General features: G+C 32.3%; 1 protein-coding gene across 6 annotated transcripts in view; it reads right to left on the bottom strand.

Annotated features, from left to right (window-relative positions):
* LOC135128696 (RYamide receptor-like) overlaps positions 1-19,481 on the bottom strand; it is a 347,224-nt gene that overhangs the window by 132,560 nt on the left and 195,183 nt on the right. For all 6 annotated transcript variants that reach the window (XM_064055717.1, XM_064055715.1, XM_064055719.1 and 3 more), the window contains one exon: positions 16,453-16,657. In XM_064055717.1, the coding sequence (XP_063911787.1) occupies positions 16,453-16,657 (205 nt within the window). The remainder of the gene's footprint in view (positions 1-16,452; positions 16,658-19,481) is intronic.

The raw sequence follows: 19,481 nt of genomic DNA, 5'->3' as shown, positions 1-19,481 counted from the left end.
CTCGTTTCGGAACAACGCTTGTTATCAAATCGTCAAATAATTTAAATTCTCCACATCGCGTCTTAACGGGCCATTAACCGTTAATTCTGAATTATGAGCTATATTTTTGCTAGTTATACGATAAAACTTCACCGTGTTGGAAAAATTCAAACTTGTCAAAGTTTCCGGCTTGGATCGATAACACGTCTGGGAATATTCAAGCGTTTGTATCATTTTTCAATTCAACGGGCAATTTTTTCTACAGTTCAGGGATGAATTTGTCCTTTAGGACCGATTTTCTAGAGCATAGTTGGATTTTTTATGGAGAAAGTAAATAGAATTCAAGGAAAAGTGTGAAATTTACGAAATTACAGGTTATTATTATTATTATTATTATTATCATCATCATTACATCAATAAAACAGTATTAATATTACTATTATTAGCCGATGTAAGTAAAATAAACTTGAGAGTAGTCCTTGCTGTTTTTATCTTGAAAGAAATAAAAAAAAAACTTAGGATCTTTACTTTGAAAGAACTAGAAGAAGATTTGGGGTAATGGAGTTCCAAAAAAATTTGAAACAATCGCTGTGGCCCTTGGTGTTTTTTTTTTGAAGAACATAAAAGAATTTGTAAGGGCTTTAGTGTATTGTTTTTGAAAAATTTTCAAAGAGTCTCATTGGTCTAACTCTGGTGTTTAATTTATGAAAGAATAAAAGAATCTCCAGGGACTCGAGGTGATTTATTTATAATTTTAAATATTCTCTGGTGTCCTTGGTGTTTTGCTTTTAAAAGAATTTAAAGGGTCTTTGGAACCCTTAGCGCTTTGTTTTTGAAATATTTATTTATTAAAAAAGAATCTACCTAGTGAATTCTTAGCGTTTTGATTCTAATTTTTTTTAAAAGAACCTCAGATTTTTTGGTGTTTTATTTTTGAAAATATCTCTGAGATCTTTCGTGATTTATTTTTGAGAGAATTGAAAGACTCTCGGTCCCCCTGGTGGTTTATGGTTGAAAGAATTTGAAGAAACTCGGAAACCCCTGGTGTTTTCATTTTGAAAGTTTTTAGAAAAATATTGTATACCCTTGGTTTTTTGTTATTTAAATTTTTAATTTAAGGGAATCTCATGATTTTTTCTGTGGTGTTTTTGAAAGGGTTTCTACCGAGATCTATAAACAATTAAAAAGATCTCTGGCGTCTTGGTGTTTTTTTTTTTTGAAAGATAGCTAAATTTCCAGATTCTCAGAACTGCACAATCCTCAAATCGTTAGAAAACCAAAATTTTCAAATCCTCAGAACAGCGAAATCCTCAAATCCTCAGAGTAGTAAAATTCTCAGGTCATCTGAAGTCCATAATTCTCAAATCCACAGAAGAGCAAAATCCCCAAAAGCTCAGAAATCCATAATCTTGAAATCCTCAGAAGACCATGATTTTCAAATCCTCAGAACAACCTAATTCTCTGATCCTCATGACCCAAAATCTTCAAATTCTGCGAAAACAAAAATTTTCAAATCCTCATAACAGCAAAATCCTCAGGTCCTCTGAACTCCATAATCCTCAAATCCTCAGAATAGCAAAATGCTCAGATCATCTGAAGTCCATATTCCTCAAATTTTCAGAACACCAAAATCCTCAAATGCTCAAAACAGCAAAATGTTCAAATCCTAAGAATACCAAAATTTTCAAATCCTCAGAATAGCAAAATACCCAAGAGCTCAGAAATCCATAATCCTTAAACTCCTAGAAGACCATAATCTTCAAATCCTCAGAACAACAAAATCCTCAAATCCTCTGAACTTCATAATCCTCAAATCCTCAGAATAGTAAAATCCTCAGATCCTCTGAATTCCATAATCCTCAAATCCCCAGAACAGCAAAATCCCCAAAATCTCAGAAATCCATAATCTTGAAATCCCCAGAAGACCATGATCTTCAAATCCTCAGAACAACCTAATCCTCAAATCCTCATAACCCAAAATCCTCAAATTCTGCGAACATAAACATTTTCAAGTTCTCATAACAGCAAAATCCTCAGATCCTCTGAACTCCATAATCCTCAAATCCTCACAACATCTGAAGTCCATAATCCTTAAAACTTAAGACCAGCAAAACCCCAAAGGTCAGAAATCCATAATCTTGAAATCTTCAGAAGATCATAATCCTCAAATCCTCAGAACACTAAAATCCTCAAATGCTCAAAACAGCAAAATGCTCAAATCCTAAGAACACCAAAATTTTCAAATCCTTAGAACAGCAAAATACCCAAAAGCTCAGAAATTCATAATCCTTAAACCCCTAGAAGAACATAATCTTCAAATCCTCAGAACAGCAAAATCCTCAAATACTCTGAGCTTCATATTCCTCAAATCCTCAGAATAGTAAAATCCTCATTTCCTCTGAATTGCATAATCCTCAAATCCTCATAACCCAAAATCCTCAAATTCTGCGAACACAAAAATTTTCAATTCCTCATAACAGCAAAATTCTCAGATCCTCTGAACTCGATAACCCTCAACTCCTCAGAATAGCAAAATCCTCAGATCATCTGAAGTCCATAATCCTTAAATCCTCAGAACAGCAAAACCCCAAAGGTCAGAAATCCATAATTTTGAAATCTTCAGAAGATCATAATCCTCAGATCCTCAGGTCTATTGCACTCCATTATTCTCAAATCCTCAGAACACCAAAATCCTCAAATCCTCAGATGTTCTGCACTCCATGATCCTCAAATCCTCAGAACACCAAAATCCTCAAATGCTCAAAACAGCAAAATGCTCAAATCCTAGGAACACAAAATTTTCAAATCCTCAGAACAGCAAAATACTCAAGAGCTCAGAAATCTATAATCCTTAAACCCCCAAAAGACCATAATCTTCAAATCCTCAGAACAGCAAAATCCCCAAATCCTCTGGACTTCATAATTCTCAAATCCTCAGAATAGTAAAATCTTCAAATCCTCTGAATTCCATATTCCTCAAATCTCCAGAACAGCAAAATCCCCAAAAGCTCAGAAATCCATAATTTTGAAATCCCCAGAACACCATGATCTTCAAATCCTCGGAACAACCTAATCATCAAATCCTCAGAACACCAAAATCCTCAAATCCTCAGATGTTCTGCACCCCATTATCCTCAAATCCACAGAACACCAAAATCCTCAAATGCTCAAAACAGCAAAATGCTCAAATTCTAACACCAACATTTTCAAATCCTCAGAACAGCAAAATACCCAAGAGCTCAGAATTCCATAATCCTTAAACCCCTAGAAGACCATAATCTTCAAATCCTCAGAACAGCAAAATCCTCAAATCCTCTGAACTTCATAATCCTCAAATCCTCAGAATAGTAAAATCTTCAAATCCTCTGAATTCCATAATCCTCAAATCTCCATAACTGCAAAATCCCCAAAAGCTCAGAAATCCATAATTTTGAAATCCCCAGAATACCATGATCTTCAAATACTCGGAACAACCTAATCATCAAATCCTCAGAACCTAAAATCCTCAAATTCTGCGAACACAAAAATCTTCAAATCCTCCTATCATCAAAATCCTCAGATCATCTGAAGTCCATAACCCTCAAATCCTCAGAACAGCGAAACCCCAAAGGTCAGAAATCCATAATCTTGAAATTTTCAGAAGATCATAATCCTCAAATCCTCAGATCTTTTGCACTCCATTATCCCCAGATCCTCAGAACACCAAAATCCTCAAATCCTCAGATGTTCTGCACTCTACTATCCTCAAATCCTCAGAACACCAAAATCCGCAAACGCTCAAAACAGCAAAATGTTCAAATCCTAAGAACACCAAAATTTTCAAATCCTTAGAACAGCAAAATACCTAAGAGCTCAGAAATCCATAATTCTTATACCCCTAGAAAACCATAATCTTCAAATCCTCAAAACAGCAAAATCCTCAAAAGCTCAGAAATCCATAATTTTGAAATCCCCAGAAGACCATGATCTTCAAATCCTCAGAACAACCTAATCCTCAAATCCTCATAACCCAAAATCCTCAAATTCTGCGAACACAAAAATCTTCAAATCCTCATAACAGCAAAATCCTCAGATCCTCTGAACTCGATAATCCTCAAATCCTCAGATCATCTGAAGTCCATAATCCTCAAAACTTAAGACCAGCAAAGCCCCAAAGGTCAGAAATCCATAATCTTGAAATCTTCAGAAGATCATAATCTTCAAATCTTCAGAAGTTCTGCACTCTATTATCCTCAAATCCTCAGAACACCAAAATCCTCAAATGCTCAAAACAGCAAAATGCTCAAATCCTAAGAACACCAAAATTTTCAAATCCTCAGAACAGCAAAATACCCAAGAGCTCAGAAATCCATAATCCTTAAACCCCTAGAAGACCATAATCTTCAAATCCTCAGAACAGCAAATTCCTCAAATCCTCTGAACTTCATATTCCTCAAATCCTCAGAACAACAAAATCCTCAAATCCTCAGATGTTCTGCACTCTATTATCCTCAATTCTTCACAACACCAAAATCCCCAAAAGCTTAGAAATCCATAATTTTGAAATCCCCAGAAGACCATGATCTTCAAATCCTCAGAACAACCTAATCCTCATATCCTCATAACTCAAAATCCTCAAATTCTGCGAACACACAAATCTTCAAATCCTCATAAAGCAAAATCCTCAGATCCTCCGAACTCCATAATCTTCAAATCCTCAGAACACCAAAAACCTCAAATTCTCAAATGTTCTGCACACTATTATCCTCAAATCCTCATAACACCAAAATCCGCAAATGCTCAAAACAGCAAAATGTTCAAATTCTAAGAACACCAAAATTTTCAAATCCTTAGAACAGCAAAATACCCAAGAGCTGAGAAATCCATAATCCCTAAACCCCTAGAAGACCATAATCAGAATAGTAAAATTCTCAGATCCTCTGAAGTCCATAATCCTCAAATCCCCAGAACAGCAAAATCTCCAAAAGCTCAGAAATACATAATCTTGAAATCCCCAGAAAACCATGATCTTCAAATCCTCAGAACAACCTAATCCTCAAATCCTCAAATTCTGCGAGCTCAAAAATTTTCAATTCCTCATAACAGCAAAATTTTCAGATCCTCTGAACTCCATAATCCTCAAATCCTCAGAACAGCGAAACCCCAAAGATCAGAAATGTATAATCTTGAAATTTTCAGAAAATCATAATCCTCAAATCCTCAGATGTTTTGCACTCCATTATCCTCAAATCCTCAGAACACCAAACTCCTCAAATCCTCAGAAGTTCTGCACTCTGTTATCCTCAAATCCTCAGAACACCAAAATCCGCAAATACTCAAAACAGCAAAATGTTCAAATCCTAAGAACACCAAAATTTTCAAATTCTCGGAATAGCAAAATACCCAAGATCTCAGAAATCCATAATCTTGAAATCCCCAGAAGACCATGATCTTCAAATCCTCTGAACAACCTAGTCCTCAAATCCTCATAACCCAAAATCCTTCTAACAGCAAAATCCTCAAATTCTCCGAACACAAAAATCTTCAAATCCTCATAACAGCAAAATCCTCAGATCCTCAGAACTCCATAATCCTCAAATCCTCAGAATAGTGAAATCCACAGATCATCAGAAGACCATAATCCTCAAATCCATAGAACACCATAATACTCAAGTAATCAGAACACCAAAACCCTCAAATCTTCAGAACCCCATATCCTCAAATCCTTAGAATTCCGTAATACTCAAATTCCCAAAACATCATAATCCTCAAATCTTCAGAACAGCGAAATCCTCAAATTATTAGAACTCCATAATTCTCAATTCCTCAGAAGACCATGATCCTTAAATCCTCAAAATTCTATAATCCTCAATTTCTCAGAACATCATAATCCTTAAATCTTCAGAACAACAAAATCTTCAGATCATTAGAATAGCAAAATCCTCAAATCCTCAGAAATCTATAATCCTGAAATTCTTAGAAGACCATTATCCTCAAATACTCTGAACACTAAATTTTTCAAATCCTCAGAACACCAAAATCCTCAAATTCTCAGAACTCCATAATTCTCAAATCCTCAGAACACCATAGTGCTCAAATTCTCGGAACACTATAATCCTCAAATGTTCAAAACAGCAAAATCCTCAAAACCTCAGAAGAGCAAACTCCTCAAAACCTCAGAATGCTAAAACCTTCAAATCCTCAAAGCAACAAAATCCTCAAATCCTGAGAACCTCATATTCTTCAAATCCTTAGAACTCCATAATACACAAATCCCCAGAACACCGTTATCCACAAATTTTCAGAACACCATAATCCTCAAATCCTCAGAATACTTAAATCCTCAAATAATAAGAACACCATAATGCTCAAATCCTCAGGAAACAATAATATTTAAATCGTCAGAACGTCACAATCCTCAAATCGTCAGAACACCATAATCCTCAAATCCGCAAAACTCCATAACCTTCAAATGCTCAGAACACCATAATCCTCAAATCCTCAAATCAGCAAAATTCTCAATTCCTCAGATCACCATAGTCCTCAAATCCTCGGCATGATAAAATCCTTAAATTCTCAGAACACCAAAATGCTCTAGGTCTGAGAACACCACATTCGTCAAATCCTCAGAACACCACATTCCTCAAATCATCAGAACACCATAATCCTCAAATCGTCAGAACACCACAATCCTCAAATCCTCGGATCAGCAAAATCCGCAACATTTCATAATCCCCAAATTTTCCAAGTAGCAAAATCCTCGAATCTTCAGAACACCACAATCTTCAACTCTTCAGAACATCACAATCCTCAAATCATCATAATCCTTGCATCCTTAGAACAGTAAAATCTTCAAATACACAAAACAGCAAAATCCTCAAATCCTTAGAGCTCCATAAACCTCAAATCCTCAAATCAAATGAAATTCTTCCATTCCATAACCTTCAATTCCTTAGAATCCTCGAATCCTCAGAACACCGTAATCTTCAAATTCTCAGAACACCAGAATCCTCAAATGCCTCAGAACACCATAATCCTTAAATTCTCAGAACAGCAAAATCCTTGGTGTTTTGTTTTCAAAAGATTTTAAAAGAATCTCGGATATTTTGGGTGGTTTATTTTTTAAAGAATATCTGGGATCTTTGCTGTTTTGTTTTTGAAAGGATGGAAAGAATCTCGGGCCCCTTGGTGTTTTATTGTTGAAAAAATTTAAACACTCTCCGAGGACCCTGCTGTATTCATTTTGAAAGTTTTTAGAAGAATCTTGTGGATCCCTGTTTTTTGTTTTTTTTTTTTTCAATTTAAAAGAATCTCAGGGTTTTTCTGTTGTGTTTTTGAAAGAGTTTCCAAGAATCTTGCCCAAGTCCTTGAAATAATTGAAAAGATCTCTGGCGTCCCTAGTGTTTTGTTTTTGAAAGAATACAATTAACTTAAAAGAATCTCTAGGGCCCTTAGTGTTTAAAAAGAATTTAAAAGAATGTTGGGAGTCCTTTCTGTTGTGTTTTTGAAGCTTTTAGAATGATCGGGGGAGTTCTTGATGTTTTGTTTTTGACAGATTTTAAAAGAATCTCGGGGACCTTTGGTGTTTCATTTTTGAGAGAGTTTATAAGAATCTCGGCGAAACCTGGAGTTTTGTTTTTGATACAATTTAAAAAAAAATTGACAATATTTTCTGTTGTATTTATGAAAGAATTTAGAAGAATCCTCAGCCCCCCAAGTGTTTTTTTTTTATTTTGAAGGAACTTAAAATGGTCTTTGGGGTTTTTGATGTTTTATTTGTGAAAGAATTGAAAGAATATTTGGGATCTCTGCTGATTTCTTTTAAGAAGTTTAAACGAATCTCCAGGGTTCATTTGTGTTTTGGTTTTGAAAGATTTTAAAAGAATCTCCAAGCTACGAAGTGTTTTTTTTTTTAATTAAAAAAAAAACTGAAAGTAGTCAGTGGTTTTTGGTGTTTTGTTTTTGACGGAATTTAAAGAAACTTGGAGCTCCTTGATGTTCTATTTTTGAAAGAAGACAAGAATTCTGGGATCATTGGTGTCTAATGTTTGAAAGAATTAAAAGGATTTCTGGGACTTTTGGGGTTTAGTCTTTGAAACTATTTAAAAAATCTCCAGGCTCTCAGGTGTTTTGTTTTTGAAAAGTTGAAAGAATCTTCTGATGTTTTGTTTTAGAGAGGAGGTAAAATTTAATTATTTTTAGTGTTTTTTGTGTTTAGTATCATCGGATTTTTTCATAGCGGTTATTTGCATGACAAAGAGTAACGGCGTCTATATTTCTTCAGCGAGCCAAAAAGCACTCGAGCTTCGCGCTTCTCTACAGCAAAATTTTGACAACGAGGTAATCAATAATGATTAGTACGCAGCTTACTCTTCTGGTATTGTATGCACGTTTCGCGCAAAGCTATTTATTTTTTCACTCCTTTCCGCCCCCGGAGAAACAGAGCAGACACGTTAGCTATAAATAGGATTTATTTCCACAATATTAATAAAACACCTATAAAAATATCTCGCATACACGAGAATACTTTTGAACAAACTTATTTAAAAACGCTGTATTTACAGTGCTTTCAGCTTTTCCAATGCCGAAAGTTCGCAGGTCTTAATCAGTTTATTGTAAAAGCAAAACTCATCTAAACTTTTTGCGACACAACTGATTCAGAACGCTCTGTACAAGAATACGCGGCTTATTGGATTAACGCCGAAAATAAATTCGCGACTCGAAATTTTTACACGTTCGAAAAGGACTCGTAAGCCGTCAGATTTGTTGTCCGAGTAGGTATATGAAACTATAGTAATAAATTTTCACATTATAATTTCCCCATTTTACGCACAATAACCAAGTCACAATAAAGTTGTAAAACGTGACGTCGTGGATTTGGGTCGCAATTTATTGCGGGAGAGGGCACTAAGATATGCGACAAGCACTCTTCGTGATCGACTCCCTCATAGTGGGACCTGGAGGCATCCGATGCTCGAAGAAATTCGTCCAACTTTTCCAACTATTGTAACGTAAATTCGGCGAAGTTTTAAAAAGTTCCTATGTAAAACGAAAAAAGCTCAGGAGGAGTAATGTGGAAATTTCGTGTAGCAAGAACAGTTTTTATTGTCTTGCTCGATTATTAGGTTCGGGTTGCACAGAAAGCAGTGAAACAACTAGGACGATCCGGGATTTATAGTCCGGACTATTATTCGATTCAAGGAACAATTTAACTTGCGAAGTTGCAGGTTTCGGTGTGGCCATTTTCAGCTGATTTGGTAATTTTGTCGTTATTTATGTACAATGTCAATTTTCGTGTGGAGATTGCAGGTTGGGACTTGGGCCCCTGGGGCTTGCGAAAAAAGCGGTAACGAGGTGCTTTATTCCTAGCTTATAAGTGTCTTACATGGCCTTTTAAGGGGCTCTGAATATAGAGTTGATTTAAAGGGGAGCTTTGTGTGAGACTAATAAAACCGGAATTGGTTTTGGAACGTCGCTCCAACGCTGTTTCCCGAACGTTTTGAAAAAATTATATTTTTTTTCGTATTATACTTCCATGGCTTTGTCATTTCCCGAAAAACTGAAAGTCTTCAGAACCCCCAGGATTTCTGGTTTTTAGCTAACTTGCAATCAGGTGTTCACTATTCATTTAACTTCACCAGGAATCCGGGGTTTTCCGGATCTGACGCAATGTTTTTTGGATCTAGAGGCTCATAACACCGGAATGGGGAGACGTAGTGCTTTGAGCTTTATACCAGTCGATGCCTTGGAATTTTTCAGTGGAATTGGTTGATTGTCACTCCACATTCTGAATTCGTTTAATCTCGAGGAACGGATATGTCGGATGGTTCCCAGTCGAATTAACCCATTTATCTTTTTTTCTTGGAAAATTTTTGTAAATAATCATTTTAATTATTTTTTTGGATTTTTTTTTTAAATTTTGAACTTACTTTTCACGTTCATTTGACTAGATGTCGTGACCCCGATTTCGGATTTGTATTTAGGTAGAGATTATCTAAAATTTGATGCCAATTCTCAGTCGATTGAATCCATTTTAACCAGTTCTTTCTATTCTTCGATTAATCGATTTTTTGATGTTTTAATTTTTGGACTTTTCGATTTTCCGAACATTTGATGTCTGGATTTCTGGATTTCTTGGTTTCTGGATTTTTTGTATTTTCAAATTTTCAATTTTCGACTTTCCATTTTTCGGAGCTTCGATTTTTCTACATTCGATTTTTTTAATTCGGATTTCTCGATTTTGAGCTGTCGCGACTTGACAATTTTAGATTTCTGGAAATTTTAATTTTTCGAATTTTTAGATTTCTTGTTCTTGATCTTTCGATTTTTCGAAGTTTCAATTTTCCAATTGTTCGATGTTTTTTTCTCGGTTTTTTGATTTCTCGACTTGGTTTTTCGATTTCCAAAATTTTTATGTTCTGATTTTTTAATTTATCGATTTTCCAATTTTTTACTTCAATTTTTCGTTTTTTCAATGTCTTTTTTTTAAATTTTACATTTTTCAATTTTTCTTAATGCTTAAAATTTAAAATTTCTCGATTTTTCAAGGTTTCGAAATTTCGAGTTTTCGACTTTTCCATTTTAGGATTTTCGATTTTTCGATATTCCAAATTTTTATTTTCGATTTCTCAATTTTTTGATTTTTGAAATTTTTGATTATTCGATTTCTCGATTTTTTGTTTTTTCTTTTGAGAATTTTGAACCCACTTTTCAGGTTTATTTTACCATTTTTTGGAAAATTTTTGGAAATTTTGAACATCCTTTTCGCATTTATTTGATTAGGTGTGATGGTGAGTTCGGATTTGTAATTATTGACACCAATTCTCAATTGAACGCATTTTAACAATTTTTTTTTAATTTTTTGAAAATTTTGAGTCCGCTTTTGATGTTTATTTGACTAGATGTCGTGACGATCATTGTGGATTAGTAATTGGCGAAAAATTATCTACACTATGATACGAATTTTTAGTCGATTGAAACCATTTTAACCGTTTTTTTGGAAAATTTTTGAAAAATTTTAAACTCTCTTTTTACCTTTATTTGACTAGATATGGTGACGGTGAATTTGGATTCGTAATTGGCGAAAAATAATCAACAATACGACACCAATTTTTAGTCAATTGAACCCATTTTAACAATTTTTTTGGAAAATTTTTTTGAGAATTTTGAACGCAGTTTTCACGTTTATTTGACTAGATTTCGTGATGGCGATTTTGGATTTGTTGGTGGTGAAAAAATATCTACAATTTGACGTCCATTTTTAATATTTTAAACCCATTTTAACCATTTTTTTGGAAAATTTTTGACAATTTTGGACCCACTTTTCATTTTTTTTTTTATTAGATGTCATAACGTCGATTTGGATTAGTAATTGGCGAAAAATTATCTATAGGTTGACACCAATTTTTAGTGAATTAAGACTATTTTAACCATTTTTTGGAAATTTTTTGAAATTTTTGAACTCGTCTTTTACGCTTATTTGACTAGATATCGTGACGGTGAATTTGGATTCGTAATTGGCGAAAAATTATCAACAATACGACCTCAATTTTTAGTCGATTGAACCCAATTTAACAATTTTTTTGGAAAATTTTTTGAGAATTTTGAACGCAGTTTTCACGTTTATTTGACTAGATTTCGTGATGGCGATTTTGGATTTGTTGGTAGTGAAAAAATATCTACAATTTGACGTCCGTTTTTAATATTTTAAACCCATTTTAACCATTTTTTTGGAAAATTTTTGAAAATTTTGGACCCACTTTTAATTTTTTTTTTATTAGATGTCATAACGTCGATTTGGATTAGTAATTGGCGAAAAATTATCTATAAATTGACACCAATTTTTAGTGAATTAAGACTATTTTAACCATTTTTTTGGAAATTTTTTGAAAATTTTGAACTCGTCTTTTACGCTTATTTGACTAGATGTCGTGACGGTGATTTGGGATTCATAACTGGCGAAAAATTATCTACAATATGACACCAGTTTCCAATCGATTGAACCCATTTTAATTATTTTTTTGGAAAATTTTTGAAAATTTTAGTCCTACTTTTGAGGTTTTTTTTTGACTAGATTTCGTGATGGAGATTTTTCATACCAAGTTTTGGTCCATTAAACCCATTTTATCCATTCTTTTGGAAAATTTTTGAAAATTTTGAATTCTCTTTTCAGGTATTTGATTATATGTTGTAATGGCGATTTCGGATTAATAATAATCAGTGAAAAATTATTTACAATTTGACAACAATTTACAGTCGATTAAACCCATTTTCAAAATTTTTTTGGAAAAATTTTGAAAATTTTGAGCCCTCATTTCAGGTGTTTTTAATTAAATTTCGTAATGGCGACTTTGGGTTCGTAATTTCCAAAAAATTGTCTATAGGTTGACACCAATTTTTCCTGGATTAAACCCATTTTAACCATTTTTTGCACAATTTTTCTAAATTTTGGTCCCAATTTTCACGATTTTTAACTAGACTTCGGGATGGCGATTTTTGGATTCGTAATTGGCGAAATATTATCCATAGGTTGACACCAATTAAAAATTTGTTTTGGAAATTTTTTGAAAATTTTGGACTCACTTTTTACGTTTATTACACTAGATATCACGACGGCGACTTCGAATTCGTAATTGATGAAAAGTAATCTACAATTTGACATCAACTTTTAATCGATTAAACTCATTTCAAGCATTTTTTTGGAAAATTTTTTGAAAATTTCCAGCTCACTTTTCACGTTTATTTGACTAGATGTGATGACAAATTCAAATTCGTAATTGGCGAAAAATTATTTATAATTCGACACCAATTTTTAGTCGATTAAACCCATTTTAACCAATTTTTTGGAAAAGTTTTGAAAATTTTGGAACCACATTTCACGTTTTTTTGATTACATGACGTCATGACGACTTTGGCTTCGTAATTGCCAAAAAATTATTTATAATTTGGCACCAATTTTTAGTCGATTAAACGCATTTTAACCATTTCTTTGGAAAATTTGTGAAAATTTTGCTCCCAATTTTCACCTTTTTTTGACTAGACTTCATGACAGCGACTTTGGATTCGTAATTGACGAAAAATTGTCCACAGTTTGATAATAATTTTTAGTCGATTAATCCCATTTTAACCAATTTTTTGGAAAATTTTTGAAAATTTTGGACTCACTTTTCACATTTGTTACACTAGATATCACGACGGTGACTTTGGATTAGTAATTGATGAAAAATTATCTAGAATTTAACATCAACTTTTAATCGATTAAACTCAAGCAGGTTTTTTGAAAATTTTTTGAAAATTTTCAACTCACTTTTCACGGTTATTTACTAGATGTGATGATAATTTCAGATTCGTAATTGGCGAAAAATTATTTATTATTTGACACCAACTTTTTAGACAATTTTTGAAAATTTTGGACCTACATTTCACGTTTTTTTGATTACATGACGTGATGGCGACTTTGGGTTCGTAATTGCCAAAAAATTATCTATAGATTGACACCAATTTTTATTCGATTAAGCCCATTTTAAGCATTTTTTTGGAAAATTTTTGAAAACTTTGGTTCCACTTTTCAAGTTTTCTTGACTAGACTTCGTGGTGGCGATTTTGGATTCGTAAGTAGTCAAAAATTGTCCATAAGTTGACACCAATTTTTAGTAGATTAAACTCATTTTAACCGTTTTTTTGGAAAAATTTTGAAAATTTTGAACTCATTTTTCACGTTTATTTGATATATATCGTGACAGTGATTTTGGATTCGTAATCGGCGAAAAAGTATACACAACATGGCATCAGTTTTTAGTTGATTAAATCCATTTTAACCATTTTTTTGGAAAATTTTTGAAAATTGTGAACTCGCTTTTCATGTTTGTTTGACTAGATATCGTGACGGTGATTTTGGATTCGTAATTTGCGCAATATTATCCATAGGTGTGACATCAATTTTCAATCGATTGAACCCATTTTAAACATTTCTTTGGAAAATTTTTGAAAACTTGAGTTCAACTTTTCAAGTTTTCTTGACTAGATGTCGTGACGGTGATTTCAGATTCGCAATTGGTGAAAAATTATTCATAATTTGGCACCGATTTTTAATCGATTAAATCCATTTTAACTATTTTTTTTTGGAAATTTTTGAAAATTTTAGTCCCATTTTTGACGTTTTTTTGACTAGACTTCGTGATGGCGATTTTAGATTCGTAATTGACGAAAAATTATCGACAGGTTGACACCAAGTTTTAGTCAATTAAACCCATTTTATCAATTGTTTTGAAAAAATTTTTAAAACTTTGAATTCACTTTTCACGTTTATTTGATTATAATCAACATATAAATATGTTGTAATGGCGATTTCAGATTCATAATTAGTGAAAAATTATCTACAATTTGACAACAATTTAGAGTCGAATAAACCCGTTTTTACCATTTTTTTGGAAAATTTTTGAAAATTTTGAACTCGGTTTTCACGTTTATTCGGCGAGATGTCGTGAGAGTAATTTCGGATTCGTAACTGGCGAAAGATTATCTACAATATGGCACCAGTTTTTAGTCTATTGAACCCATTTTACTCATTTTTTTTGGAAAGTTTTTGAAAACTTTAGTCCCACTTTTCACGTTTTCTTGACTAGAGTTGGTGATGGCGATTTTGGATTCGTAATTTACCAAAAGTTGTCCACAGGTTGACACCAATTTTTAGTCAATTAAACCCGTTTTAACAATTTTTTCTAAAATTTTTAAAAATTTTGGACTTACTTTTTACGTTTATTTGACTACATATGTATAGTGACGGTGACTTCGTATTCGTAATTGATGAAAAATTATCCACAATTTGACATCAATTTTTAGTCCATTAAACCCACTTGAAGCATTTTTTTGGAAAATTTTATGAAAATTTTCAACTCACTTTTCACGTTTAATTTACTAGATATGATGGCGATTTCAGATTCGTAGTTGGCGAAAAATTATTCACAATTTGACACCGATTTTTAATCCCTTAAACCCATCTTAACCATTTTTTTGGAAAATTTTTGAAAATTTGGACCCACTTCTCACGTTCTTTTGATTAGATGTCGTGATGGAAGTCTCGCATTCCTAATTGGCGAAAAAATATCTACGAGTTGACACGAATTTTTAGCCTTTAAACCCATTTTACCATCTTTTTGGAAAAATTTTGAATTTATTTTTCACGTTTATTTGACTAGATGTCGTGATGGCGATTTCGGATTCCCAATTGACGAAAATTATCTATGGGTTGACATCAATTTTTAGTCAATTGAACCCATTTTAACAATTTTTTTGGAAAATTTTTGAAAATTTTGAACTCACTTTTCACGTTTATTTGACTAGATGTCATGTTCGCGATTTCGGATTGGTAATTGGCGGATGATTATCTACAATTTCACACCAATTCTCAATAAATTGAAACCATTTTAACCAACTTTTTTTGAAAATTTTGAACTCACCTTTCACGGTTATATAAGTAGATATCCTGACGGCGAGTTCAGATTCTAATTAGCTGAAGATTATCTACAATTTAACACCAATTTTCAATCGACTAACCCACGTTAACTATTTTTTTGGAAAATTTTTGAAAATTTAGAACTCCTTTTTCACGCTAGATCTCGTGTCGGCGGTAATCAATTCTTAGTCGATTGAATCAATTTTGAGTATTTTTTGGAAATATTTTGGAAATCGGAAGCTCACTTTTCATCCTCATTTAGAGAACACGATTTCAAAAAATTCTATGCTCGTATAAACGGGACAGTTAACCATTAGTTAAATCAGAAAATATGTCGATATTTTGCAAAATATTTAACACAAAAAAATAAAAATTTTCAGTCGTATCAGGCTTGAAATTCTGGTTTATTGGTCCTTTGGTGCCGTTAAATTCTTTTCTGTCATCAATTGTTCGCTATTCCTCTAACTTCACCCGGAATTTGTAGGATTTTCTCGATTTGTAAAAACCTTTTTTGAATTTAGGGGCTGATAACACCGGAACGGAAAAATGTAGCCCTTTGGGCTTTACACCAACCGATTATAATACAAATACGTAGTTAGTGTACAGCATAAATTAAAAAAAAAAGTCGTACGACTCCTACCGAACCGATAAAACTGTGATTTACCGCCCTCAAGCCGCCCCAAAAAACACTTTATCTTTACACCATCGCAGCCGAAATAAATCCGAACTCTCAAGCACTCCGCAGACATTTTTACTATGTATGAAGTGCGTTCATAACGGTATTGAAAGCCTTAAATTGCGAATAGATCCTTGCAGGGCGTGTAGATCAAAGCGGATGAAATACATTCTTGTCGTGTCTAAATATTGCATTAGGAATTCGTCTTAAGATTCAAATTAGATCGGGGAGTTGAATGCAAAGCTTCAATACATTTATAATGTTCGCCCGAGAGCCGTCGCAACGACGAAAACGGAAAAAGGTGACAGCTCAAATCGGCGAAACGTTATTCGTGTTTTACGCAAATATAGAGATTTTCTCTTACCTTAGTTTTCGATCTGGCGATTCTCTGATCGCGCGAGTTTTCCGCTTCTCCGGGTATGCGATGGCACCATATCACCACTCCGATGCTGGTGTAGGTGAAGAGGAGGACCACCGAGGGAATTATGTACTGGAGGAACATCAGGATTGTTGTGTACATGCGGCCGTACTCCACGCCGACGTTTGAGTAGTCTTCGAGGCAGATGTACCTGAAATGAAAAACCAAATTTAAGTTTTAGTTTTGAGGTTTCATGACTCCTAGAGTACGAAAAAATGGGTCTCCCGGTTAGATAATTATCTCCACCAAGAATAGGATGACGTGGTCTCCAAAATTTACATTAGTAAATGTGATTTACAATTTATAAAATAAGATACGCCTGCATTTGTGGTTTACGATTCTCGAGTTAATCAAAACTGTACAATTTTTAGATATTACAATTTTAATTTTTTTTAATTTTTTGAATTTTCAATTCTCCGATTTTCTAGTTTTTCAATTCCTTAGTTTTCGATTTTTCGATCCTTCAATATCTCAATTTTTCAGTTTTATTTTTTGGTGTTTCTAAATTTTCTAGTTTCCGATTTTTTGACTTTTTTACTTTTCAGTTTCTTGATTTTTCCACTTTTCGATTTTTAAATCTTTTGACATGTCGATTTCTCGTGTGGTGAACTTTTTAATTTTTCTATTTTTCAATTCTTCGATTTTCAAATTTTTCAATTTCCCGATTTTCAAATCTCTAATTTCTCTATTTTCCAATATTTCAGTTTTATTTCCGTTTTTCGATTTTGCAATATTACCAAATTTTAGATTTTTCGATCAATCGATTTTTCGAATTTTTGTTTTTTTACTTTTCTTCTTTCAATTTTTCGACTTTTCAACATTTAGATCTTTTTATGTTTCGATTTCTCGATGTTTCAATTTTTCAATTTTTTGATTACTCAATTTTTCGATTCTTCAGTATCTCAATTTTTCGAAATTTTCGACTTCTTGATTTATTTATTTATTGTTCTAGTTTTCTATTTCTCTATTTTTCGATTATTCGATTTTTCGATTATTCGATTTTTCAAATATTAATTTACGAAAATTCGATTTTCCTTTATTTCCATTCTTCGAATATTTAATTTTTTGATACTACATTTTTGAGATTCCTTAATTTTTGGATTTTTCAATTTCCTAGCTTTCCAAATTCTCAATTTTCCAATATTTCAGATTTACGATTTTTCAGTTTTTCGATTTTTCAATATTTCAATTTTTTCGATGTTTGAATATTTCAGTTTTTGGCGTTTCTAAATTTTCGATTTTTCGATTAATCGATTTTTCGGTTTGTCGATTTCCAGATTTTTCGGCTTCCGAATTTTCAAATTGCGGTTTGTCGACTTATCTGTTTTTCGAATTTTCGCACTTTCAAATTTTCAATTTTCGAAATTTGGAATTTTCAACTTCTCCATTTTTCGAAATTTTGTAATTTTAATTTTTCAAATTCTCATTTTTCGATTTTAAGCTATTCCGATTTCGCCATTTTTAATTTCTCAAATTTTCAGTATTTCGATTTTTCGTTTTTGTCGATTATTTAATTTTCAATGTTTCCATTTTTAATTTCAATTTTTCGTCATTTCAGCTTTAGAATTTTTCAGTTTTTAGATTTTTCAGTTTTTCCATTCTTAACTTTTCGATTTTCATTTTTCCGATTTTTTAAAATGTAGATTTTTTATTTCACCATTTCTCGTTTTTTTGGTTTGAATTTTTCTATTATTGGGTTTGATTTTTTAAATTTTCCATTTTTCGACATTTTAATTTTTGGAGCTCTCGATTTTTCATGTTTTTGATTTCGAATTTTCGAATTTTCTATTTTCCATTTTCCGAATTGTCGATGTTTCAATTTTCCAACTTTTTCGATTTTTCGACTTTTCGGCTTTTCGATTTCCCAATTTGTCTACATTTCACTTCTGGGATTTTTCTGTTTCTCAATCTTTTAATTATTCGATTCTTCGATTTTTCAACTTTTTGAGTTTTAGATTTTTCGATTTCTCGTTTCCTTGATTTTTAAGTTTTCAATTTTTTGATTTTTCAATTTTTTTATTTTATTATTTTATAATATTTTATTATTTCAATTTTTCGATTTTTCTAATTTTCCATTTCTCGACATCCCGGTTTATCAATGTTTTAAATTTTTCGATTTCCCCATTTTTTAAGTTTTCTTAATTTTTTGGTTTATAGGTTTTTCAATTCTCGGCTTTTGAATTTCTCGATCTTCTAATGTTTCGATTTCTCGATTTTTCAATTTTTCGATTTTGTGATGTTTCAATTCCTCGGTTTTTCAATTTTTTGTCATTTTAGCTTTTCGATTTTTCAAATTTTCAATTTTAGAAATCGAGATTTTTGCATTTTTCTGATTTTCGATTTTTTGACTTTCGATATTTCGTTTTTTGGAATTTTCGAAATATTGACTTTCCAATTTTTGATTTTTCGGTTTTTGGATTTTTAGGTTTTCGAATTTGCTTCCTTTTTGATTTATCGATTTTTACATTTTTCAGTTCTTAAATTTTTATTTTTTGAATTTTATTTTTCAATTTTTCCATTTTTCATTTCTCAATTTTCTTACTTTTCGGTTTTCCGATATTCGAATTTTCAAATATTAATTTTCGAAGATTCGAATTTTCGTTTTCTCCATTTTTTGAATTTTCGATTTTCCGATATTCGAATTTTTTAATTTCGATTTCTCGTCTGTTCAATTTTTTATTTTTCGATTTCTCAGTTCTCTCGATTTTAAAATTTTTCAAATTCGCGATTTTCAATTTTTCGATTATTCAATTTTTTGATACTACATTTTTGAGATTTCTTAATTTTTAGATTTTTCAATTTCCCGTCGTTCCAAATTCTCGACTTCTCCTTTTTTTTTGTTTTCCGATTTATCAATTTTCCATTATTTCAGATTTACGATTTTTCAATATTTCAAAGATGGCGTTTCCAAATTTTCGATTTTTCGATGTTTTGATTTTTTTGCTTTTCGATGTATCGATTTTTCGACTTCTCGA

The sequence above is a fragment of the Zophobas morio genome, unplaced genomic scaffold, assembly GCF_036711695.1.
Source record: "Zophobas morio isolate AGI-343-1 ecotype UQ-CSIRO unplaced genomic scaffold, CSIRO_AGI_Zmor_V1 ptg000014l, whole genome shotgun sequence".
NCBI classification, from domain to species: Eukaryota; Metazoa; Arthropoda; class Insecta; order Coleoptera; family Tenebrionidae; genus Zophobas; species Zophobas morio.
Note: the sequence above shows the minus strand (reverse complement) of the source record. Positions and strands in the feature narration are given on the sequence as shown.